General features: G+C 39.7%; 3 protein-coding genes across 3 annotated transcripts in view; 2 read left to right on the forward strand and 1 right to left on the reverse strand.

The window, feature by feature from the left end:
• The window catches only part of LOC146462578 (mitogen-activated protein kinase kinase kinase 1-like), a 145,519-nt gene that overhangs the window by 50,710 nt on the left and 68,159 nt on the right, over positions 1–26,650 (reverse strand). The window lies entirely within an intron of this gene.
• Positions 3,111–10,435, forward strand: LOC146462585 (retinol dehydrogenase 7-like). Its single transcript, XM_085085332.1, has 4 exons — positions 3,111–3,488; positions 4,926–5,108; positions 7,936–8,175; positions 8,940–10,435. The coding sequence occupies exons 1-4, from the start codon at positions 3,146–3,148 to the stop codon at positions 9,137–9,139; spliced, it is 966 nt and encodes a 321-aa protein (XP_084941458.1). The 5' UTR covers positions 3,111–3,145; the 3' UTR covers positions 9,140–10,435.
• LOC146462586 (uncharacterized) lies at positions 13,161–26,494 on the forward strand. The gene is made up of 6 exons (XM_085085522.1): positions 13,161–13,310; positions 17,998–18,126; positions 19,216–19,269; positions 20,310–20,379; positions 21,327–21,983; positions 23,006–26,494. The coding sequence occupies exons 2-6, from the start codon at positions 17,998–18,000 to the stop codon at positions 23,674–23,676; spliced, it is 1,581 nt and encodes a 526-aa protein (XP_084941648.1). The 5' UTR covers positions 13,161–13,310; the 3' UTR covers positions 23,677–26,494.

Here is a 26,650-nt window from a genome sequence, read left to right on the forward strand (position 1 = left end):
GGGTGCTTAACTATTCGAGGTTTTACGATAATTCAGTAAATCAGGACCGGAAACCAATCCGGGGGACTATTCAATTCAATTCTTTATTCACACTATATATACACGAGAACATTTACATACAATTCATATTATAAATAGAAGAAAGAAAGAACAGAGGAGTAACATTAAGCCATGAAGAGATATGGTTCATGTGCGTGCAATGTTCAAAGTAGCAAAAGCTTTCTAGTTGGTCACCGCCAAGGTCAAGTAAATGGCATTATAAAATTCATTAGTTATTCATTAAAGTTATGACCAATCAGTAGGTAGAATTTAAGTCACATGTACACCTCCGTAAACCCCAATACAAATCAATGAATTATTAAACAGGAGAATTAACTTTTGATACAAACTCCTGCTCAGCTAATTAGTATTCATTAACTTTTAATACAGATCTCTACAGATTAAAATACAAAACACAATACATTCAATTTATTGTTTCAATTCACAAGTACGAAAACATATTCGCGTCCGATCTGTATGGGCTCGCCTTCGGCTCGCCATTGTAAACGCCCATACAGATCTCCCGCTCATATTTTATCTAGTACATATAAACTCGGACTAGTGCATGAACAAAGACTTATACAACAAGGAATCCAAATTAGACGTGTAAGCACATGTCGGTCTAGTGTTACTTAGACCAAACTGCTATCGTATATTAACTAGGAATCAAAACGAACGCTAAGGTACCATGCCATACAGTCACCCACATAACCCCAACCCTAACCCTCCATTTAGTCACCCAACCATCCATATAGTCACCCTTACCTTACCATGAATTAAATGCCCAACAATGGTAAAAATCTCGTTACCGTAGTCCCAGGTGTGACATACAGAAAGACAGGTGTCTGTGTGATAATAGAAATGGGCATTTTTGCTATCCTTTTGAAGCCCGTGTCCGCTTAAGGATAGTGCCCACTAATAAAGAAGTATTTTTGTTTTGTTTATGACCATGCGGGCAAAGCAGATCTCTGCAGCAAGAGCTATTGAAATCCAGAAACGAAAATTGGTGGTAACCACGCATTTTTTAGAGTTATGTAATTAAGCAACAATTATTCTAAAAAAAACTGTAAAATAAAAAGAAATGTATGGCGTTTTTTTTCCAATTCAAGCGTTTTATCTTTGGAAAATGCATGGTTACGCAAAACAAATTTTCTTTTTGGATACCAAGAGCAATCGCTAAGTTATGCTTTCTGCGGATAGTTTTAAACCGTTCAAAAATATCCCTGTATTAGTACGCATCACCCATAAGAAACCCGAGTATCTCGAGATGCGTAGAACCTATGCGCAGTAACAAAAGTAGGCACCGCCCTTAAAACCCAAACATTAGGAAGCTAAAGCAACGACGACGGCGACGGCAACGACAACGCCGCAAAACAAAAGGTTTAATGAGCAAAAGCAATCGCCCTGCACGTGCGTTTTACATTTTGGTAAATTTCTTTGCCGTCCTCTGCAAAACAACAACCTGAAATGACCACATTTAAGGTTTTGTGGAGAACGGTGAACGCAAGACGTTGAATTTTCCATTTTCTTTCTTACTTGAACGCCACTCCTACCAATTTGGTTCCTGGATAGTTCGCCATTTTTGTAAAAGTTGAGCGAGTTAAAATAATCGCGAAGTAGCACAATTGCTTAAGCTCCCTATTATAAAAGGTGAATTTGCCGGCTTGGTGTAAGAACCTGACAGGTTTTTCTTTGTGTTGTAGGTTCAGTTGTTTTCCTTTTGTCATTTTTGTTTCCTTTGTTTTACGTCAGCTGTGAGTTTTATGCTTTCTTACACCGAGAGATGCCTGAAATTGTTGCAAAACATATGCAACAGATCTTGGACTTACAACTTACGATATCTCTTCACGCCAACATTGTTAAATGTTGGCTAAAATGCGTGCTCGAAAACAAAACCGCATCAACAAGCCGATAGGGTGCTAAACATTCTAACATTGTTGAGCCATCCAAATGTTGCTCGGCGATGTGGAACGTTTGGCGAAGGTTTAAGACTCCTCGTTTAATTTATTCTCTGTTGACTCTTTAGTTTGAATAAGATCAAAATACAAGAAAAACGAGCCGCAATACCTGGGGTTGATTCGTTGCAAATCATGAAATCGTTTGTCAAGTCATTTTTGACAACAAGCGAGCAAGAAAATGCAAATGTTTTGGGTTGCTGACATGAAAAACAACTTCATTTGAATAATAATAATTATTATAATTGTTGCTATTGTTATTATTGTTGTTATTTTAGTATTAAAACGAATAGATGCGTTAAAAAAAATTCATATGGGGCGCAAAGGCGTAACCTATGCAAAGTCTCCTAGCAATGGCTGCATTACAAAAGGATACGGTTATAAAAATGCGCTATAGTAAAGAAAAAACAACCTAAAAAATGAACAAAATTTTTAAAAAAATACTTCTGTTATAAAAAAGAGGCTCAACGTCAATATTTGTTGAATGTTCCGTAAAAGATTAATTGAAATCATTATGTAAAAAATACTAAATATCGTTTGCTGTGTCTTTCAGCAAAAGAAAGAAAGAAAAAAAAATCAGCTATGCCATCGCTATAATTTGTATATTTTTCCTTTTCAAAATTTGTAACTTTTTATTCCAAAAGTGTACAATCACACCAATGATGCTCTTTTGTGACAAAAATTGCTCTCCTTAAATTCTAAGATTGCACACGGCCATTTTAAGAAGTGCAGATCTTATAATATTAGCCTCTCACGCATCCGTTCTTTTTGTCGTCACACAATGCCTCTCCCCAAAAACTCCAAACACAAAGGGAAAGAAGAGGAATAAAAGGTAGGCAGTTCACGGAACCATGCCCGCCAGAATACGGAACTGCATCGAGTGTTGTCACCGATGACCTATCCTAAAGATATTGGCTTTAATCCTTATTTGACCCACAAATGATCTGTGATGTTGAAAATAAAATAAAATAAAATAAAGTAAAATAAATTAATAAAAAAAGAGACCCCGACCCCGCGTTTTACTGACACCCCGCTCGTTCGTGGAATTCCGGAATTAAATATTAACTGGGAGACAATGGTTGACCTCAACACAGTTAATTTGCATAACAAGGAAGGTTCCGCGCGTGGTAACGTCCAACATCGACGGGAAAATGTATCAAATTCTGTCATTTCTGCTTCTTGCCGGGCTCAAAATCATTCTCAACTTGTGGTTAACTGCTAGAGAGTTGTTTTTTGGTACAGGCAAAGTGCCAAATTTGCACAGCAAATATGTTTTAATCACGGGTTGCGATTCGGGATTCGGTCGGGAAACCGCCGTGCGCTTGGATAGGATGGGAATACATGTCTTGGCTACTTGCCTAACTGAGGAAGGAGCGAATGGAGTGAAGTTAGAAACGAGTGAAAGGCTTAAAACGTTTGTCATGAATGTCACAGACGCTCGGCAAATCCAGGAAGTATTTGGCCAAGTAAAACAGCTTTTGCCCTCAGGGAACGGTAGGTCAGAGATCATGCATTATTACACAATTCGGTTTCTTTGAGTAAATACACTACATTCTCTTTTTTTTATTTTCAAGAACTCTTTTTAAAAGAACGTCGAGGCTGAGATTAACTAAAATTTAAGAACATTCTAAGAAGATTCTAAAGGCTGCTAGTCAGTGAAGAACCTATTTATTTTGCCCAAATGTTTTTAACATGAACAACGTGTTAAAATACGAATAAATCAATATGTAAACTTCAGTCCAGTGAACCCAAATGTGTCTCAAGACCTAAGACCTATGACCTAAGGCCTAAGAGCTAAGAGCTAAGACCTAAGACATCGAAAACTAACGCCTCGAACTTGTAGGGAGGAAAATTTGCTGCCTGTACGTTATAAAAGTAAATAAATTGAAATGTACTTAATAATGGTAATTGAACTGAGTGGAGTGCAATCACAGCATTTCAAAATCGAACGAGCGCGCAGCGCGAGTTTGATTTGAAATCACAAGGATGATTTCACACTAAAATTGCACGATACAAAGTTTGAAATCACGCGTTTGATTTCAGACCAAATTGCACTCCACTCAGTTCAATTACCATTATTAATTTTTTACTTTCTACGATGTGATTATGGTCGACTTGTTTCTGAAGTGGAGCGTTGATTTCCACGACCTTAAACAGATTATTCAAAAGCGATTCCAAGAGCTTATAAATTAGTGGTCTTGTTGTTCTCTCTAAATATCATTCCCTGATATAAAGAGGGCACAACAGCACTGCACTGAAACTCGCTGGAATCGCTTCGAAACGCTCAAAACAGCCAAGAACACGCAATAGATAAAAAAAACGGAGAAGAGGTAAAGTATTCTACCGTATTTTTATTACTGTTTTAGACTCTTAAATAGCGATGGCTAAAATTCCCAAACAAACCCTTACAATTTGTTTTGCAACCATTCTCACTTATGAGCTAGGGTGACCTATGCAGGAGTTGGATCTCGAATCCAAAAGGAAAGGTGACAAGCCGGGAGGTGTGCGGAAATTGCACAATTCTCAACGTGATTGAAAACGGGAGAAACAGTAAAAATTTCACAACATTACCAATATTTAACTGGTGCCAAGTTTGAGCAGCATCACTCCAGTATTTCCTGAAATATTCTTAATTTTGTGATTTATCTTTATACTGAAACTATTTGTGATGTCATCAATTTTTTAACAAAAACTTGAATTTCTCTGGAACGAGAGAAAATTATTTCAGAAATGAAAATGCCTTTTAAATTAGCAACATATATATTTTTAACTTCATAGGCACTTTAAGCCCTAACAGTCTGCAGCGTGACATTTTGCTCATTCAACCCTTGAGGTCATGAGAATTAGGTATATGATCACCCAGTTACTGGGGTCACATGAACAAGGATTAGACCCAATTTTATTAAAAGGTGATATGTTTTCACATTCCAGGTCTATGGGGAATCGTGAACAATGCTGGTATTTTTTTAATAGCGCCTTTCGAGTGGACCCCACTGGACCGTGCAAAAACGATGGCAGATGTTAACGTCTGGGGAATGTTTGAGGTCACCAAGACTTTTCTGCCATTGTTGAAGAAATCCCGGGGAAGAATTGTCAACATATCAAGCATGGCAGGTAGGCTTATCTTGCAGTATTTAGGTAAAACAACAAAATGGAAAATAAAAGCCTTCATAAGCGTAGCCTTATGCTAGTGTTGCTTACCTTAAATGATTTCTGTAGGCTAGGAACATTGCAACCTCCCCCACTCCCCACCAGTGGGAATGGGGTAATGTGAGGTTAGGTGAAGGAGGCGAGGCGAGGGAAAGTGAGGTGAGGTGAGGTGGGGCAAGGCGAGACTAGTGGAAGTGAGGTGAGGAAAGATGAGGTGAGGCTAGGTGAAGTGAAGGAAGGCAAGGCGAGGAGATGCGAGGGGAAGTGAGGTGAGGTGAGGGGAAGCGAGGTGAAGCGAGGCCTGGCAAAGTGAAGGGAGGTGAGGTGAGATAAGGTGAGACAAGGGGAAGTGAGGTGACGTGAGAGGAGGTAAGGCGAGGCGAGGGGAAGTGAGGTGAGGGGAGGGGAGGTGAGGTGAGGTGAGGCGAGACATGGGGAAGTGAGGTGAGGCGAGGTAAGGTGAGGTGAGGAGAGACAAGGGGAAGTGAGAGGAGGTGAGGCGATGCAAGAATAGGGATAGTGAGGTACATGTAGGCTTATCTTGTAGCGTTTAGGTAAAAACAAAAAATGGAAAATAAAAGTCCTCATAAGCCTAGCCTAATGCTAGTGTTGCTTACCTTGCTTTCTGTAAGCTTGGAGCATTGCAACCATCCCCCTCTCCCTGCCGGTGGGAATGGGGCAATGTGAGGTTAGGTGAAGGCGGTGAGACAAGAGGAGGCGAGGTAAGGGGAAGTGAGATGAGGCGAGGCGAGGCGAGGCGAGGTGAGGTGAGACCTGGGGGAGGTGAGGCGAGGCGAGGCAAGGCAATGGGAAGTGAGGTGAGGTGAGGTGAGAGTAGGGGAGGGGAGGTTAGGTAAGGCAAGGCGAGGTGACCCCAGGGGAGATGAGGCGAGATGAGGCGAGGTGAGGCAAGATGAAGTGAGGTGAAGCATGGTGAGGGGAGGAGAAGTGAGGTGAGGTGAGGGGAGAGGAGGGGAGGGGAGGTTAGGTGAGGCAAGGCGAGGTGAGCCCAGGGGAGGTGAGGCGAGACGAGGCAAGGTGAGGCATGGTGAGGGGAGGCGAAGTGAGGTGAGGTGAGGTGATTCTAGGGGAGGTGAGGCGAGGCAAGGTGAGGCATGGTGAGGGGAGGGGAAGTGAGGTGAGGTGAGGTGAGGTGAGGTGATTCTAGGGGAGGTGAGGCGAGGCGAGGTGAGGCATGGTGAGGGGGGAGGGGAAGTGAGGTGAGGTGAGGTGACTCTAGGGGAGGTGAGGCAATGTGAGGCATGGTGGGGGGAGGGGAAGTAAGGTGAGGTGAGGCCAGGGGAGGCAAGGGGAAATAAGGTGAGGTGAGATGAGGGGAAGTGAGGTGAGGTGAGGTGAGGTGAGGGGATTCTAGGGGAGGTGAGGCATGGTGAAGCGAGGGGTAGTGAGACGAGGTGATTCTATGGGAGGTGAGGCGAGGCGAGGTGAGGCATGGTGAGGGGAGGGGAAGTGAGGCGAGGTGAGGTGAGGTGAGGCATGGTGAGGGGAGGGGAAATGAGGTGAGGTGAGGTGATTCTAGGGTAGGTGAGGCAATGTGAGGCATGGTGAGGGGAGGGGAAGTAAGGTGAGGTAAGGCCAGGGGAGGCAAGGGGAAATGAGGCGAGGTGAGGGGTGGGGAGGCGTGGCAAGGGAAAGGAAGGGGAAGTGAGATGAGGTGAGGCAAGGCAAGGGAAAGTGAGGTGAGGTGAGAAGAAATAAAGGGGTGTTTACATGATACCGGCGCAACTTTCATTCCGGTACGAGTTCACTCCGGTTCCCTCTTGTGGCTCTGTGTTTATTGACATCTCACACCAGAGCGAGTCATACCGATGCGAGTTTATCCCGGTAACTGTACCGGGGCGAGATTTTCATTCCAGTACGAAAACTCATTCCGATGTCATGTAAACGCGGTACGGCTGTTCGCTCCGGCATGAAATCACTCTCCCGGGAGTCTGGAACCGGTAGCGCATGCGCAGTCTTCGATATTCACTTCAATATGGCGTCAAAATCACGTCAGTCATCGTTAAGTGTCCCTACTTGTAAACAGGATATGAAATCACAATCTCATACCGGTATCAAACTCGCACTGGTGCGAGTTTTCACATGTAAACACCCCCTAAGGCGAGGCAAAGGGAAGTGAGGTAAGACGAGGTGAGGCGAGGCAAGGGGAACTGAGGTGAGACGAGGTGACGCAAGGCAAGGGGTAGTGAGGTGAGGAGAGGCAGGGGGAAATGAGGTGGGGCGAGGCAAGGGGAAGTGAGGTGAGGCGAGGCAAGGGGAAGTGAGGCGAGGTGAGATGAGGGAAAGGGAGGCGAGGCGAGGGGAAGTGAGGTGAGGCGAGGCAAGGAGAAATGAGGTTAGGTGAGGTGAGGCGAGGCAAGGGGAAATGAGGTGGAGTCAACCTCGTTCCCAGAGTCTCCTCTTCACGTCCCTGGGACGTGAAGAGGAGAGACCCTGGGAACGAGGTTGAGGTGAGGTGAGGTGAGGCGAGGCAAGCGGAAATGAGGTGAGGCGAGGCGAGGCAAGGGGAAACGAGGTGAGGTGAGGCGAGGCGAAGCGAGGGGAAGTGAGATGAGGCAAGATGACGCGAGGGGACGTGACGTTAAGTTTTTTTTTTTTAAATGTCAAAATTTCAGTAACAGGAGGAGTGCTTGCGCAATCTCCCGAGCCAGAGGCTGACGACAAAGTGCTTAACAATAGCCCTGATTGAAATTGGAATTTGGAAATGTTACTTTTTGAGTGATGATTAGTGTTCATTTTTTCTTTCTTTTTTCCTTTAAAACCGCTACAGGTCGACTTTCCATCCCATTCGAATCAGCTTACTGTATATCCAAATATGGCGTTGAAGCTCTGTCAGATGGCATCAGGCGTGAGCTGAGCCCGTGGGGAGTGCAGGTCAGCATGATTGAGCCCGGAGGTCACAAAACTGGCATATTTAATGAAAAAGCCTTTGCTAAAACAATGCACGATTTGTGGAACAACCTTAGTAAGGAGTTGAAAGACGACTATGGAGAACAATATCGTGACAAAGGTAATATTAACGAGGATGCTATGCTGGAGTTTAGCCTGTTTAGCTGGCAGTTTCAATCAATCAATAAATCAACCAATCAATCAATCAATCAATAAATAAATAAATCAACCAATCAATCAATCAATCAATCAATCAATCAATCAATCAATCAATTTTTATTTGTACTTGCTCTTGCTCAAAAATTAAATTACAACAAAGAAAATATTAAAAGTAATAATTGGAGTACTGGCTGCCTGGAATAACCATAGAGGCTAGCGGAGCCAGGCAGCCAGTTGACATCAGTGTTAAGTAGAAATAAAATACAGGTCAACAAGAAAGCTGAAGCACAAATGCACGCATAAAAAGAAAAAGAAAAAGAGGAGAGGAAAACGCTAATTCTACGCTATAAGGGAAGTCTAGAATAGTTAAATTTTAATATGAATACAAAACAGTAATACAAGAAGAGCACACAATAGCTATGGCAACTAATAACAAGCTATATATTAAACTATAGTAGAAAAAAGCGTTGGGGTTTGGTGGCCGAAGACGAAAATGATTGGCGAAGCCGCGAGTCTTCGGCGCTGGTTTTCATCTTCTCATTTCAGTTCGCGTTTCCGGCGTGGGCCACCAAACCCCAACGAAACCGCCAGCTATGTAGGCTTACACCCCCACCCCACCCCTCTTCCCCTCCCCCCTTCCCCTCCCCATCCATATTGAGACTGTTTCAAGTCTCATGATGTTGCTATTCAGTAAGAAATAACTTATATTTTTTTATTTAATTTCAGTTATCAACCAGATAACCAATCTTATGAATTCAAAGCCTTCGGACCCCTCCCCCGTGGTGGACGCTATCGTAGATGCGCTGACGTCACAACGACCCCAGAAACGCTACATTGTTGGAGACGACGCATTGTGGTTGATTTTCTTATCGTACTTGCCCGCCTTTGTTTTAGATAGCAAATTTTCTTCCGCGGTGAAAAAATAATTTGTTTCTCCAAGAGATCTTTAACGATCATTTACAAGTTAGAGTGATTTTGTTATAGCTTGTTTTGCGATTCCATTTTGAGGTGTATTTTGAGCCATCTTAGTCGTAATTTTAAATTGATTTTGTCACAGTCCTCGTCGATCCAAAAAGTTATTTCGAAATCGCAATGAAAATTGCCATGGACTCAGGGCAAAATTGCTGGAACTTTACATTAGGCGGTTTGAAATCGCAACTTAAATTAAACGCATGAATCGACGGTAGGTGCAAAAAAACGAAAAAAAATTGAATAGAGTGCCAAAAACGTCAACGCAAACTGTCAGAAAAGGCCAATTCACCGCTCACTTTTAACTGAACTTCTTCCTGATCATTTTAACTCGTTCAATTTATCTTGTCCAAGACTTTATTCTGAGATCAAACCTTGATCTCCAATTCCAATTTGAGAAGGAAAACAGTTGACAAAGAGTGCCACTAAAATTTCCATTTATTAATTTATTCATAATTTAGTTAATATATGCCAGGGGGAATTCACGTTGTTGTTTTCCTTAGAGAGACAAAATGGATTATTTGTGTGTGTGTGATGTTTGAGGTTGTTGCTAACACCGTCGTGGTAGCTTTACCCTTTAAGCGGTAACAGTGATCAGTATCGTATTTCTCCTTGTAATATCAATGCTTATTCAACCCCTGAGGTCATGAGAATTAAGGATATGATCACCCCCAAAGTGAATTTTCTTGATATTTTAACTACTCCTCAGTACTTTTAAAAGAAAAGTATGGGGCAAGATAGGAGAATTTGTTCTTTGATATTAGGGGTTAAATGACTGTGTATTCGCGAGAGGTTTTTCAAGTCGCTAAGCGAGTAACAACAACAGCAGCAAAAAAGGTTCTCGGCTTTCCCAAGTTGTGCTTCGCTATCCTGCAAATTATTCCTACGTTTGCAAATCATTCCAGCGAGACCTGGACTTCCAACAAATCCCTTCGAATATTAAAAGCGTCCAGATTGTAAAGGGTAATTCAAGGAGATACGAATTCTTAATTATTTATCTGAATGGGGTACCATTTCAGTAGAAGACGTTATTGTAAACTGCTAAGGGGTTAAACTTCGAGGCGGAGCCATGTCGTACCCCCTGCCCCCTTACCCTCTCCCCATCGGGGGGGGGGGGAAGGGTGGAAGCCGCTAAGAAAGGAACAACTGGCAGTTAATATGGTATTTTTTAATTAATTAATATATTTGCTTTACTGGTTAATTAAACAACAAATATTACAAATTAAATCACTGCGCACGTAGAATAGAATACTGATTTCCTTTGACAATACGAGGAAATTAAAGGAATGGAAAGTGTCAATGCGCAGAGCAGCCTGCCCCCTCCCCTCTCCCGACTCACACACCTCACACACATATATTGTAGGACTAAAGTAATTATGAGCGTGTTAATGCGAGCATGAGTAGTAGTGTTGTACTGCAGCTTTGTAATACCATAATGATTCGATGCAGCCATCCTTCAAATAAGCTCTCCGCACCCTCCGCTTCCTTTCTATTTAAGCCCTAACACTGAAAATCCTACATCATCCCATAACCTCTGCTTTCCGATACTGATAGTACCATCAAAACTGTGAGTAACAGCGGCTTCTGTGAAAGTGAATTGTTATTTTCTCGTTGATTCACACACTCTATGTATGATTTTCTACTGTCAAAACGAAATAAGCGCAAGGGCCCTTATAAGCACGTTTTCCTCGATTCTTCAATGAGCGCTCTCCGTCAGTTAAGCTCCCAACAACAACATAACCAACACGGATGGTGAATCGAATCTTTACGGTACCAGCGAATGCTTTTATAGTTTTCTTTTCTCCTTTTGGTTGATCACCCGGGTGGTGATGAAATAAAGTTCACTTGCAATTGACTCGATTTATATCTGTATTATGTATGTCGTTTTTAAACGACATACATAAATAACCAACGCATTTAAGGATTTTGCATGCTAATACAGAAGTATCTTTGCGCAGCTTATGACTGTGCGAGAAAAACAGATCTTTGCAAGGGTTGTTGGGATCCCAAAAGAAATCTGGGGGTAACCACGCATTTTTCACGTTTGTTAATGCCAAAAATTATTTCAGTGCAGTCAATGATTTCCATAGTCTCCTTCGCCGGTGTCACGCAACGCTCCCCGTTCCCACGCATGGTGACGGGGAGTGTTGCGTGACTCCGGCCCTAGCGGCTGTGAAGGAGACTACGATTTCCAGTGCCTATTATTCTGCGAAACGTTTGAATGCAAGGGACCATACGAATCACAAATAAACTGTTCTGAATACGTTTCGTTGCCGGATCTCTTGTATAGAAGAGATGCAATGCCAGACGTCACTTTACGTGTAAATAAACCAAACTGATAGACTGATTGCAGGGCTGACACGTTCGTGGGGCAGGAACGCGTGACGAACCCCTAAGAACGTCTGCGTGGGAGGCTAACACCGCGGCAAAGGGCATGCAATTTACATGGACCCATATTTCAATTGTTACGGGACATTTCTCATTAAAAGTAGATTTCCCTCAGTTTAGGAAATATCGGAGCTATTGTAACCGTCAAGTAAAACACATAGGTGTTGAACACCTGCTATTCTTTCCAATAAGAAATGAGCTTCAGTTTGTAAAGGCGCGAAAAGTAATTTCTTTACAATTTCCTCCATTTGTCATCAGCTTACTCAAGTGAAATTGAGTTGTCGCAATACTATTGGCTACGGGTCTTATATGACAAATGTTCCGGCTTCATTAAAAGTTCTGGAGTTCTACCTGTAACAGAATGAGTCAAGATCTGCAATAAACGCGGTGTTCCTCAGTGAAAAAGAGCTGGTCCACTTGAAGTAGAAAAAAATCTCGGAAGGTAGCAAGGCACCTCTCGCTCAGGCACGGCGCCAAATTTCCCAAAAGCCCTTGTTACACAATGATTACTACTAGTCTTTTTGTATGGTTAATGGTTATATGAGGTTTACAATTCTTTATTTAGGCCCAATAACTTGAAATTCTCTTCCAGCGCACGTCACAGGGTCATCTGGCTTTCTTAATCTTCAAGAAACAATGTACAAGTTTTTACTGAAATAATTCTGATTTGTTCATCCGCAGATGGGCAGCTCTATTTTGTATTTATTGTGTTTTCGAGGTGGCCTCTTTATATAAGCCCGATGGTTTCTTGAGATCTCTTCCCCATATCTTTATTGCTACTTTTGCATAACATTTTTCTGTTCTATGGCAAATAAAGAAGAAGAAATTAGCCGCTCGCTTTTCGCCGGGATCCATTGTCTGCGATCACACCTTTCCTTCCCTTAAATCTCTTTTCCAGTGTACTTGTGCACCAGTGCGATGCTATGGAATTTTAAAAAGTTTTTAAGGAAAGTGTTGGAAAGATGACTTGTCTTAGGCTACAGGATGCAGCAAGACCAGCACCTAAAAGAAAGAAGATGAGTCAATTCCCCTTGCCCCCTCCCCCCCGGGCCGACCCCCTGTTGTTCAAATGCCCCGAGGTAGTGGCTCCAAAATGTTTTATTTTCCTCGTTTCTCGTCTTACTTTCAATAAAATCCTAGCTAATTCAAGTCAAATTTAGCACTAGAGAGGTCTTATTTTCCGTAGTATTGTAAAAATAGGTCATTCTGCAGCTTTAGCGTCCTATTTGTGTCCTATCTAGACGCATTCAATAAGAAACTTACCTATTTGCCGATGAATTGGTCATTAAAAGAAGCGACCATGCTGTAAATGGGTGGAAGGCCAATGCCCGACCCAGGGTGGACAGTGTGGCAAAAATGCCTCACCGCTCCGGGGGAAGGGATGGGCACTGTGCTAAAAAAAAAAAACCAATAAATTAACGTGACAGTAATTGATATAGAAGTAATACCATAAAGGTTTTCCGAATCGTTTGGAATGGATAATAAATGCTTAAAAAAAACTTCGGTTTAAAAAATACCTGGAAGGTTATGAAAACATGTCAAACTTGCGACCGCATCCCATGCTCTCCAGCGGTTAGCAGATCTTGGTCCCAGTCCTCTTGCCGGAGTACTTAGAACATGGCGGTGTGCATTAGTAAAAGAATGTTGATTGTCCGTTAACAGAAAAATTGTCCGGCTTCGAGATCGAATTTTCGAGATCTAAAACGTATAGAGGAAACGGAAAGCTATACCCTTTAAAAGGTAAGTGAAATTTTCCTTTGATCGGGTTAAAATAGGTAGTCATTTTCCGTTTCTTGTTAGGTGATTTTCAGTTTGAAATGTTCAAATTCGTTGAGTACAGGAAGTGCTTATTGGGAAAAAAACAGGTAATTTAACGCAAAGAAAGGATCTAAATTTGAAGAAAGAATTTGAAAAAAGTTCATGCAAGGAAAATACTGTAGTAATGAGTTCACGAGACAACTAATTATTATTTCAACGCGCTGTATAACTTATGGTCATAGACTGCAATTAACTAACTCGTAAGCTTAAATTTTCCCGATTTTGTGTAACGCACTGTGACAAAGGTTGTCTGTATTAATTTTCACACGTACGAATTATCGTTGTCGAATTGTCACTATAGGCATTATCACACTCTAATTTTCTGTGTACATATAAATTCCCTTTGGTCAACCATAACTTAAGCTTAAATTATGTGAAATTGAAAGCAACTTTTCAAAAGAAGGCATTGAATGAAAGAATTAGCTAAAATAACAAATCTACAGCAGTTTTCTATGGTCTATACTCTTATAGACCAGTGGCTTGTGGTTTCACTGCCAAGTTTTGAACATTTTATGACATTATATCGTCTATAAGAGTTAAGACCATAGAAAACTGCTGTTGATTTGTTAATTACAATAACAAGGAAAAGTGCAAGCAGAATTGGCTTTATTTTCCATTTAGAAAGCGTGCACAGTGCATTCGATGTCATTTTTATTGTCTGTACTGTTAATAGACAATAGCTAAAGGCCAATCAGCACCCAGAAAATTTGAGAGCTATTGTAAAATGCATATTCATTAATCAAGATGAAAGATCAGAAATTTACAGCCAGTTTTATAATTGGCAAACAGTACAGGGTCATTTTGTTTATGCTGTTCATAGTTTGTTTATCATTATAATAAAATTTCGATATAACGCGCGCGCTGATTGGTTGAAACAGCGTGCTTTATCAGAGTACAGATGCACGGAGCAACGGTGTCACGCCATCACCCTGTTTGTGAAATTCCTCGACTTCTCTCTCGGTTTTGTTTATTTATTATTATTATAATTTTTCTATCCAGACGTCTTTTATAACCTAGAAAACGTAAACGAGCTGGACATAGGTAAAAGGTAAAAAAACAGTACAAATAACACGGTGATTGAAAGTGAAGTTTCCGAAGAAGTTAGCGACTAAAACCCAGAGCCAAGTAGAAATATAAACAAACCGAGATTTGCAAACATGTCAACCGACGAAATGGTCTAAATTACATCAAAGGCAGAGACGATAAACACCAAAGATAGCATAAAATGGACAGCTCAAGTTTTAGAACGAAAGATGTAAAAATGTCACAAGCTTAAACAAGTGATAAAAGGTCCTGTAAATGCTCGTTAGCTATATTCTCGTACAAAAAGATCAAACAAAAAATTGAGAGAACTGAAAATTTAATTAGCTAACGAATACACAAATATATAAGCTTACAAGATCCTTACATTTTTGGTGCAAGTTCTATCATGCTGCATCATGGCCACCTCCGCTCACTGCAGTGAAGCAAGCCTCAGAAATTACAACGCTCGCCCTTCGAGTGAACAACTTACAGCTTGCTCAGATATCCTCTCTGGAGCATTGAGTGGGAAGCCACAGCAGTCACAGCAGCCCTTTTCCTAACGGTGTCAACAGTTCGAGCACTCAGTCTTGCTCCCGTGAATTCGACTGTTGTTCATTCACAAAACACAGCGCAGCAGTTGGTTTATTACCGGCCGCAAGCTTTTAAGCAGTTTGTTTTCGAATTGCCATGTTGATGACGTCCAGATTTTCACGAGCCACAAATCCACCTGATTTCAATGAACATTTTACTTTTCCATCCTGATTTTTGAAAGGGAAAACTGAAGAGGTGCTGACGCTACTGGCGTTACATTCGAACTGAGCAAAGTTTGTAAACTTTGATGGCTTGTTTTGACATGTCTGACAGCTTTCGTGTTGTTCAACCAATTAAATCATTTGAAACATTCTAACAAAGATTGTGATTGGCTTATTTTAGCGTGCTTTATCAGAGAACAGATGCACGCTGACGCCAGATCTGTTCGTTCGGAAAATGAAGTTGGTTTTGAAAATGAGGGCAAATGCGGGGGGAAATAAAAGAATTCTTTATCATTAAACAAATAAAGAAGCCTTGGCTGTGCTCTGTTCTGTTGTAAAGCACTTAGGAAGCGGCTAGAGCACTCAAGAAGTAGGGAGAAACACTCGACTATGTCTCGTGTTTCCCCCTACACTTCTTTCGTGCTCTAGCCGCTTCCTGCGTGCTTTACAACAGAACAGAGCACAGTCGAGGCTTCTTTATTTGTTAATTCAGGCCTGTTTCAACTCGCAACTTTTGATTGAATTTTTGCTGCACCTCACCGCAAGTTTACTTATGTGAGACTGCAACTTCAAATTGCATGTGTAAACCAGCTGCAATTTCAGTTACGTGAAGATTCAAATGCAATATCACTATATCGTTTCTGAGAAATCCTACAAATTAACATCAAGTTAAACACAATTTTGACATCACAGCTATAAATATCTTTCAGCTATAAACTTTGGTTGTACTTCACTGCAATTTTTCTCATGCAAGATTGCGACTTCAATTTTCACGTGTAAACCAGTTGTGATTTCAGTCAGATTTAAGTGCAATATCACTGTTAAGTATGTTTTCTGAGAAATTTTACAAATTTACCAAGTTTAAGGCACTATTACACTAGGCAATTTTTCTTCCAACTTGTCTCGCAATTTTGTTGCCACACAAGTTGCACAAATCGTTGTCAAGTGTAACATGTCATGAAATGAACCTATCTCACAATTTTGTGTCGCCGCAACAGTTGCGAAAAGTAGAAGTCAGTTCTACTTCGTGCAACGGTAGCTGCAACAAAAACATTGCGAGATAAGTTCACTTCAGGGCATGTACACTTGACAACGATTCGTGCAATGGGGCAACGAAATTGTGAGACAAGTCGGAAGACAAATTGCCTAGTGAAACGGTGCCTTTAACACAAGATCAAAACCAATGTGACATTGCAGCTATAAATAACACTGAAATCACTGCTACGCCCTACAGTTTACACTTGCAATTTAAATATGAAACTGTTTTTGCATGCATACACACCCTGACAAAGTCGTGTTCTACAATTCCTCAAGCAGATGCTAAAAATAATGCGGCCCTTGTGTATCTCCAGAGTATGAAAATGGCTGTTACTGAAAATGGCCATTGTTTCTTCTGTACAGTTTTGTAAGATACGTAGAAGAAGAGATATGTTGAGCAATTTAACTATAAAAAATTGCGACAAAGTTGAAAAGTTTAAAAAATTTGTAAAATCTTGAAAAAGCTCAATAATGTGAAAAATAATTTGAACAATAATAACTATTATTCACTGAGGTGAAGGAAGATAGTGGCAGAATATTCTAAGCCACAGAGTGTTTAAGTAAATATTTACCATTATTTACCTACATTGAGGTGTATCATAAATTTTTAATTATTGTTTTTAATATGATCTATACCAAACCATTGGGTAGCCAGGCTCAAGGAGTCACTTTACTCTGATCAACTGACAAATGACTTGTGCGAAAAATCCAGGATGATGCCAGGACAAAACAAAGTTATTAAAAACTGACTCATTGAATAACATAGTTCTAGAGTTTTGGTTGGTTTAGCGGCCATGGTATGTGAGCCATCATGCCATGCCTCACAATATGGCAATAGTACGAGTCAGGGGAAGAAAATATCATTAAATCAGCAAGATTTAGCAAGTTTTTGTGGTTGTTTTTAAAGTGCCTATGAAGTTAAAAATTTCTTGTTCTTCTATGATAGTTTATTATTATTTTTTCTGATTCTTAATATGTAGGTTTTAGGCGGTAAAACATTCACGGCACAGAATAAATCGAAATGAAAGTCTTAAATTTGGCACCTAAAAGTGTCTCCATCTTGCACGCGGCCAAAACGACATAGGGAATACTTCAGAAGTAAGAAGTAAACAACTCTTCGAGGCATTTGCTACATCATCAGCATTGTCCTGAGCAAAGACTTGTTCGCAGTCCACAGGACACAATTTAGTGAATTTTGAGGTTCTTTGGAGGGCGAAAAATGTTGGTTTTAGTTGATTTTGTCAAATGTCTTTTGTCATTACATAATCAGGACACAAAAAGCTTTAAAAATACGAAAAAAAGTTTTTTACTTCATAGGCACTTTAAATAATCAAATAATATATTCCAGTCACACTTGTTAATGATGATTATACCCAACTCAATCCAGCACACACTTGTGGAATAATAATTATTGTTAACTATCCATAGTTTGAGTGGCCAATTGGAGTCCACAAACAGCTGCATTGACTGCATTAGACAAGCATTACAATGCTTGGTGTATACTAAATATATCTATCTATCTATCTGCCATTAATTTGCCTCCATCAAAAATGATGATTCTTGCAAATTGGTCAGCGGCAATGAACTAATAAACAATAAATAAATAGATAAAAACAGATAAGTAAAAACCATCAATTTAAAGGAACTGCTTCAGATGATAAGACATTCCACTCCACTTATTGTTCTAGGAAAATGAAACAATTTGTAGTAGTCTGTATGTGCAAACAGGACCTCGTAAGCTTTCTCATTTATATGGCGACTAATATTTAATTACATATTGTTTTTACAAATTGCAGATGATGCAATCAAATACATACCATAACAGCCATGCCTATGGAAATGAGTTATACCAGGAGGTTTTCAAAGTTCTGGATAACCTGGGAATGGCCGACTTAAAAGTAACTTTTCAGGAACACTGTATTCAGGTATTTTCTTAAATCTTTGATTGTTATCAAAAATAAACTCTGAAGTTTAATATATCAAACAATGGATGCTTAGACTGCACCAATCATTATCTTATTGTGTTAAAGAATGCCAATCCCAGAAAGTATTAACCTCTCAAGAGGTTTATGAAAAAATGAGTACAGTACATAGATTCTGCCACTTGTTGCTTTCATTACAGAAAAACTCGGAAAAGTAAATTGTTTGTCTCCTTTGTAAGGGGTTCAACTTGTTTTTCAATTAAAGAAGTGAAGTCTATGAAATCCACAAACAGTCTTTATTTTAATTAGTTTCTCTTCTCTTGATTTGCTTAAATGAATTTCATTTTTGTTTGACCTTGCAGTCCTTTACAATCATTACTGGTCATAGTGGCTGGTCAAAGAACAAAACTTACTAACCCAAATGAAATTTTTACTAGTCATAAGTCTGTGGCTAGTTGGCTACCATTAGTCTTGAACCCTGCATTGTTTGTTATCTTTGGATATATTAGAGAGAATATCATTAAAATTGTCCAGAAAGGAAGCTACAGTGCAGACCAGAATTAAGCAAACCAAAACATACGCTTGAAATGCATCTGCTGCGGACGCGTATACGCGTCTAAAAATCTGCAGATGGGCGTCTAGTCATACGCATTAGTAGGTATGAGCTAGCTCATTGTTTTCGTATTGTTGATCTTTCATTGTTCTTTTGAATTGCCTGGGAAAAGCCTTTCAGAAGGGTTTGACAAAGTATGACTACACTTCCCGACTTGCTTGTGGAACCGGCTCAGCGCAAGAACAACTCCATGTTGTTGAGTGCTTAGAAGAAACTTGCCACTGTATTTTGCGAAATGAAACGAAATGATGAATACATCTGTAGAATTGAAGATATCAAGACTACAACAGTCAGACTTCTGTGTGTGACAAGCCAAAACAGGAATACATTATAATTTGGTTTTCTGTAATCTGAGCTGACAATAATATTTTTCCCTTGGGGAATGTTGAGGCAGGGAAGTCTACATTCCCATAGAAACACAGAATGGTGAGGTACAAGAATCACCTTTAAAACCAAGTTTATTTTTTTGGTATTTACAGGACCAGACATTGAGCTTTGTAGAGACAGAAGATGAACTAAAATTGCTTCTCAGAGTAAGTGTAAATACAGTTATGATTTTATTATCATTTTGAAGAAAAAACACAATCCTTTTAATTTTGAAGATGTGTTTCGGCCGTTAAAACAGCCACTGTCAGTTACGAAATAAGTTACAGAATTAAATTTGAAATAAATATATTTATACTAATCAGAAATGCAAAATAATGAAAATTTAGTCACAAGAATAATAAAATAATGCATGATTATATGAGAGTGTGTCTCAATTTTTTCAAACCCTTCATTGGATGAAACACTCTTCCTCGTGTTTGACATATTACATGACAGCAAAGCACAGATAACCACTTGATCGTGCCTTGGCCATTTACATAGTCTCAAGAAAGAAAGCTTACCTGGACAATCTTGGACAGAACAAAAAGAAATTAAAACTCCCCTTCCCCCCAAATCGATGATGAATTCATGCACAAAGCAAAATGCACTATTTTTTCATCATTGAAATGAGGGGAGGGGCAGTCTTAATTTTTGTTTTGATTTGTCCAAAATTGTAGGTAGGTGATCCAGGGTGGTTCATGAAACCAAATGACCCGGCGTGTTACGTGAACACTTCAATGTGTTTTGTAATAAAGCATGCAAAATTTACCAGCTCCAGGTAGCCCAGTTGGGTGGGTAGCTCATGTACCAGGTCACCTGCCTTCCATATGATCAGGCCTGAAGGTTTTACTGTCTATTGTGCTGTCTGAAAATTTATCTTCAAATTTATACCTAATATATATGCAGTAATTCCCAGCAGTATGCAGGATGTTTGCCACATGAACCTAGATTAATGGCCTAGCTCCTACATGTATGAGTCTCCTGTAGCTCAGTGGCAGAGCATCCGAACTAGTAATCGGAAGGTCTCAAGTTCAACTCCTGTCGGGAGAACTCAGACTTCCTTTTTCCGAGTATGCCTATGTCACTGACTGAAAAAAAAAAAACATTTTGACGTATGATTTATTCACCAGACTCAAAATGTAACATTACATTTCTTTCACAAGTTTAATTCTGTTTATTAACTATAGACATATTTATATACCTGCAGGAAATAGGTATTCCCCTTGGGAGGTGTATTCCGATTATGAAGTCTTGGAGTAAAAGACATGCCATTCAAGGTAGGAGATATTAGCTAATGGCTACAGATGTGGGACCAGATTAAGGGAAGCAAGTAACATTCTTTTCTTGATTGGGCATGTGTCTAAAGTTAGAGTGTTAAGGTTACCCCATACCTTCAGAGTTGTCTCGCGTTTAATTGATGTAGCGCGTCCAGTTTAAACTGTAGATACCTAGACCCCTATATCAAATTAAAGCTTATAGAGCTGGCTATTACACTATACCAAGAATTTTGAAATAAGACAAATTGTCGAATTTTTCACGACCTCTAAATGCGAGCGTCCAAATTACTTTTTTAAAGCTATAAGTCAAAGCGAATTTTGTTTTTTGCTAATTTGATTTGCTCCTCAGTCACTGTTAAAGTCGGTCCAAACAACTCAAAAAAAATTTTATTGATTCAGTTTTAATACACAAAACTACAGTATTATTTTGCAGCTTAGGTTCATGATCCCTTACTGCAAATAAAGTTTATTGTATTAGATAACTTTGCAGTGAGTTCTACATGTACATATATACATGTACATAGCAAAGGGTGAACAACATATATAGTGCTTCTTGCTGTCTGCTATTTAGTCAGCGCACCAGACTTGAAATCTGGAAGTCCAGGTCAGTCCAACTCTTAAACCTCTTTGGCCAAGCTTGTAAAATTAATACATGTAGACATCTGGTCTGCCTACTGCCAGTTGAGATTTTAACCTGTTACAATACATGTACATTTGATTTTTTCATTATTGTTTTCAATTATTTGAGTGGAGTGCCTAGCTCAAGGTTCAGTACACTGTAAATGTAAAGCCACTAAAAACAAGGCATTCACATTTTTTTCATGTTCTTCAGGTTCACTTGAACTTACATTGAAGCTAAATTATAAGTTTCTTGTGTTGATTCTTTGCCACCTCAGCTGTTTCCTCTCTCATTTCCGTTTACCCCCGCCATTGCTTTTCCTTAATAGAACAAGTAAAGAAGTTGGGAAAGGTAGCGACGGCAGAAAAATACTCGCAAGTCTCCGTAGAGACGGTCGATGCCTGTGTTCAGACTGACGATATTATCCTTTCTGATGCCGACTATAACAAATTTATCAACAACATGGCAGAGATGAATCTGACTTCTCAACAAGAATTTTTAAACCAATATGCAGCTCAGCTGACTGGCACAGATTTTAAACTAAATGAACCTCCGAATGGATCATTAAGTCCTGCTCAGGTGCCTGTTTCCTATGGTACACAGCAGATGGACCCTTATTTAGCTGCGCAAATGTGGTCAAGTATAGGCCAGTACCCAGATTATGCCACCAATATGTATGGTACGTTCCTTCAAGCAACTGCCACAACTGCTGCTTCAAATATGCCAGTTTCTGATGCTATCGCCAGCCAAGCTGGGGTTTTATTTAATCATGACGTTCCTGACATGAGCCATATTTCAAGAGCAATGGTATCTTCTCATGTGCCACCTCAAGACACAACCCAGCATCAGAAAGTGGCCTCGCCCTTGCCGTCGCCAAAGGATATTGTTGATGAGAGAGAGGATCTAGCTATTGAACAGTCGTTGAAGGACTTTGAAAATATGGAGATGGAATCTCAACATTCGTATGCTTCTGCTCTGAATTCTGGTGAGTAACTTCTTGATTGCACTGCTAAGTAGAGAAGGGAGGGATAGAACTGGGGAAGGCTGCCACCTCCAAGGTGGGGAAGAAAGCATGACTGTTGTATTGAGGCTACTGTAGTGTATAGTCACCCCATGTATGTGCAAAGTAAACAAAATAGAATCCTGTACTTTCTTATTAAGCTTTAATTTGGATAGTTTTACAGGAAGATTTTATCCACAGACCTTACAAGCCAGAACAACATTGTATAGGCCATTTCTATGTCAATCAGGCGACTAATTGTCTAGATGAAAATTTTATCTACTGTAATTGGTAAATTGGCACCACCACATTTAGTTCACATTAAGATGAATAATTTGACCATGTTTAGTGCTGTTTGGTTAAATAACAGGCAAGTTATAAACCTTTGAACATGGTTCAACTTCCAAACAAAAATCTCTAACTTGAAGAGCATCCCCCAAATCCATATAAATTCTTGAGATTTTTCTAAGTTTTGAGATATTAGAATTAAAGTTGACAAACATACATGTACATGTACAGCTTAATTAATTTATTTTCCACTGAACAATAGCTAGATTGTACAAAACACTAACAGTATTTAGCTAGTGTCCCAAAACTAGAAAAAATTTCAGAATTTAACATGTGTATACTAAATTTTTTAATTTGGAGAAAAAGGTTTTAAATTTGGAGCTTTCGCTTCTTTCGCAGAAGGTTCATCAGCTAAATGAAGTTTAAAAACAGCTTTTCATCTCACTTTTTTATATCACCTGATTCTTTTGGATCACATGACAAAAGGTGATTGACGCCTTTTTTTTTTTTTAAGAAAAGAATTAACACACGTTAACTAACATTCCAGAGATAAGAACGTATTGTGCCGCTAAAATTCAGAGTTTTGTATGGATTTTGGGGACGGTCTCAATTAGAGGTTTTTGTATGGATTTTCAAGTATGTGACTCAACTATAATGTTTATCTAACAAAATAAAATAGGATAATAAATTTGAAAATTATTTTTTCCCCATCCTTACAGAAACAGCAGGTCTTAGCCAGGACAGCCAGCATAGCTATACCTCAAACCCAGAAAACTCTACTTATTATCCACCGTTGGCACAAAGAATTCAACCGACTCCTATCAGTCAGCCTCCACCCCGCCTGCCACCAGCTGCAATGTTAACAACATCAGAAAAACCAGATACCAGTCACTTTAGAAAGTGTGATGATATCTCTGTAGAGAGTGGAGTGTCGCGGCTGTCCTCAAGCTTACAGAACGTTGGGCCACAGACGCTACAAGGGTATCTGGATAGCTTACCGGAAACACCCGAGTATAAGCAAGCCATGCTGAGTCGGAACCCCAAAAAAGGATGGAAGCCATTGGACGGGAAACACATAACATCGGGCAAGAAAGTCGCATTCAAGCCAATGTACTGGGATAAAGAAGGAAGGATGCGCCATGGAGTGCCTGTTAGGGGGTCGGATAAATCCGAGGAGTGCTGGCGGCATGTTGAGGGCAAGGCTCCAGCAGGATGCACCTTTGCACATTCACGGCTTGGGGACACCCTGCAGTTTATCTGCGTGAAGTGCACTTATGAGAGGAATCGTACTGATTGGTGCTCAGAGAAAACGAAGCATAAACAGTATATATTTAATCTTGGAGCGTATAGGAATTTAGAAGGAGGTATATGGAAGAAGACATCATCGTGACATGACGTAGTTTCACTGTTCTACAGTGACTTAAAAATGCCTCTCATTTCTGGAAACAATCAATTTTATATTCGCAGTCGCCAATCTACTCTGTAAGTATGTTTTAAATCAGAGTGTAGTGAGTTGGAAGTTCTTATCAGAGTTGTTCAGTAACTAAGCAATAGTTTGTGATATGATGGCACAGACTGCTTTGGGCGGCTTTCCAATGTTGTTGAGACAGCCAATACTACATTATCCAGTATCTTTGGAGCAGGCATTTTTTTGCCATTAAATCCGTCATTTTTAAATGAGGCAGAATACCGTAAATTCCAAATTTGGCCCATCCAAATCTCATACTTATATACCCTTCTGATAATAACCTCTCCCCTCCCCTCCACCATGTACAAGGTTATGTACATCAGGGTTCGCTGTTTTAAGGCGTCAGGTTAGTATTATTAGACATCACACACAACCAATTTTGAAACGCAAACTGATTCCCTGTATCAATAATCCTTCCCTCCGCTACCCTGAAAAATTGTGTTTAAATGAATAAATTATAAGCCCAAGGGCTTTTACCCTTATTTGGAATTTTAAGGTAGAATGTTTGTATGAAAAAAAAAAACACTTGAAATCTGATGCCAAATAGTTTCCTTAAAACAAATTATAAATTCAAAACTACAGGTGCAACGTAAGAGGGGATTTGTTTGAAACATGATTGATGTAGCTCAGCTTGAACATGTAACTGTATTTTTAAAACAATAATGTCTATGCAATTGTCTTCAAGGGCCTCCACAGACAGGGCAAATTGTTATCGACAGCTGTTTTCAATTGACAACTTCAAGGGGAAGTATCACGAAAATTTGCTGCCATTTTAAAACCCTGTCAGAAGAGACAACGAAATAATTGTCAAGTTTGTTATAAATTATCACCTCAGTGCAATACAACTGTCGATTAGTGCCTCTGGCCAGAGACAGAGTAGGCTGGTATGGATTGAAACTTGAAAAATGTTAGGCTAATGTTTTTCAAGTTCTCGCATCTTTGTTTCATAAATGCGCTAGAACAGATCACGAGTTGTTCCTTTCAAGAATTATATTGATATCATTCCTCTCGTCATTCTAGAATTATTTGGCAGCTGATTGAAGGTCTTATTTCATCATTTTTAGCAAAAGATATCAAAAAACCCCACGATACTTCCCCTTAAATATCGAATCGACAACTATTAGACACACGGAAAGTTTAGTTGTCCATAACCTGTATGTTTTGAGGGAGCCTGGAAACTTGCTTGTAATGCGCATGTGTACATCATGCAATAAATTGTGGGCACCGAAAAAATAGACTTTAGTAATAATTGATGACTTATTCACAGACGGGAGAAAGTCAGTTGTCAATAACAAAACTGCTGCATTTGTTATCAACAACGAAAGTAGTTTTCGTCAAAAGGAAACTACTTTGTTGTCAACGACTTTATATTTCACCATTTGTAGTCGATAACTTGATTCACACACGAGATGTTTTGTCATCGAAAAGTTCTGTTATTGACAACTAAAAAGTTTGCCCTCGTCTGTGGAGGCCCTTAAACTATTTCAAAGTGTCCGGTTTTTAGCCTCAAGTAGTCATTTCATAATTGTTTCAGTATTAAATTATTTGGGGCCGTGCTAAATAACTGATGGTAGGAAACAAAATGTTTCTATCTCAGGGAGCTGGGTGTTTAAAGCGATACGTTGACCGACCAATTTTCTTATCCTTGAGTGTAAAAACTTTTAGGGCTAGTTATTTAAACAGAGACTAACTTTAATAGGCTGCGGCTTGAGACAATCAGTGGGCCTTCAAATCTGTTTATAAGTGTTTTATTTCAAGTAGATAAATAGCTTTCTGGTCTGGCATGCAAGCCTTCTTTTTACCGTCAACAGCAGACAATGTTTAGATATGATTGTTGACAAAATTGAAAACGGCTTAGAACGTGGTTTTGTTAAACACCGTCTAAACTGTCTTTTAATAGTTGACCTTGAGTGTTTGTGTGAATGGGTTAACACTTGTTTCCATATCTCAAACTGACCTTCAACACCTTATGAGGTTTACACAATGTTGTATTTCTTATCGTCATGTTGTAGTACTTATGTACACGGGAACAGAACCTCATTTATTAGGCAGAGAACTGAGTGTATAGGGCTCCAGTGAGGCAAGGAACATCATTTGGGGGCTTAGCACAGATCTACAGTATTAAGAGTTAAGCACAGATGCGAAAACGGTTAGCTTTCGTTTATTGTGATGAGTAACTCTATATAAATACGTTAAAAATTACAATCCTCGGCAGCAACTCCTCATTTAGGTGTAGTGGTTGTGGATAACAGATAACGACTTCGGGTTCAAAGCTTTCAATATTCTTGTTTTTGTTCCCTTCTTTTCCTCTTAAGTTTGAAATAAGTTTCCCTTCGTGTAATTGTAATTGAAAAGCTAAGGTCAGTTTGAGAGATAAAAGCGATTGTTAATTGTATGAATCTAAACATCTAGTCATTGCTGGTCAGCGGTGGCACCAATATGCGGGGGGGGGGGGGGGGGGGCGCTTACATGCGATTTCTTCTTTGCTGTTTTTTTGCTCTGGCTACAACGTTGTATGCATGACATTTGCTTCTCCCTGTTCATGAACTCTTGGCACTGTACCTTTTAATATTGTAAAATATTGACGTAGAAAAAATTGACATGTAAACAGTACTATAAAGCGTACTGCTTACTAGCTTCCATTTGAATGGTCACACTGTAGGACTTAATCTGCAGATTGAAAGCTAGACTGATCTCCTTGTATAATGTGGCGTAATAAAAAGAACTGCAGGAAGATACTGGTCCATAGCTTTCATTTGATTGGTCACACCTTAGGATTTCATCGACAGACTCAAAAGTAAGAACCACCTTGTACAGCATAATAAACAGCACCACAGGAAAGTACTGCTCAGTAGCTTTCATTTGAATGGTCACACTTTAGGATTTCATCCACAGA

Source organism: Pavona decussata, unplaced genomic scaffold, assembly GCF_977016875.1.
Source record: "Pavona decussata unplaced genomic scaffold, jaPavDecu1.1 SCAFFOLD_186, whole genome shotgun sequence".
Lineage (NCBI taxonomy): Eukaryota > Metazoa > Cnidaria > Anthozoa > Scleractinia > Agariciidae > Pavona > Pavona decussata.

What these genes read in the sequence shown, in the direction of transcription:
- LOC146462585 (XM_085085332.1), top strand. Translation starts at nt 3,146, where the DNA reads ATGTATCAAATTCTGTCATTTCTGCTTCTTGCCGGGCTCAAAATCATT. An exon ending in GCTTTTGCCCTCAGGGAACG is followed by an intron (nt 3,489 to 4,925) that starts GTAGGTCAGAGA and finishes TTCACATTCCAG; the next exon opens with GTCTATGGGGAATCGTGAAC. An exon ending in CAACATATCAAGCATGGCAG is followed by an intron (nt 5,109 to 7,935) that starts GTAGGCTTATCT and finishes AAACCGCTACAG; the next exon opens with GTCGACTTTCCATCCCATTC.
- LOC146462586 (XM_085085522.1), top strand. Translation starts at nt 17,998, where the DNA reads ATGATGCAATCAAATACATACCATAACAGCCATGCCTATGGAAATGAG. An exon ending in TTCAGGAACACTGTATTCAG is followed by an intron (nt 18,127 to 19,215) that starts GTATTTTCTTAA and finishes TGGTATTTACAG; the next exon opens with GACCAGACATTGAGCTTTGT. An exon ending in TGCTTCTGCTCTGAATTCTG is followed by an intron (nt 21,984 to 23,005) that starts GTGAGTAACTTC and finishes CCATCCTTACAG; the next exon opens with AAACAGCAGGTCTTAGCCAG.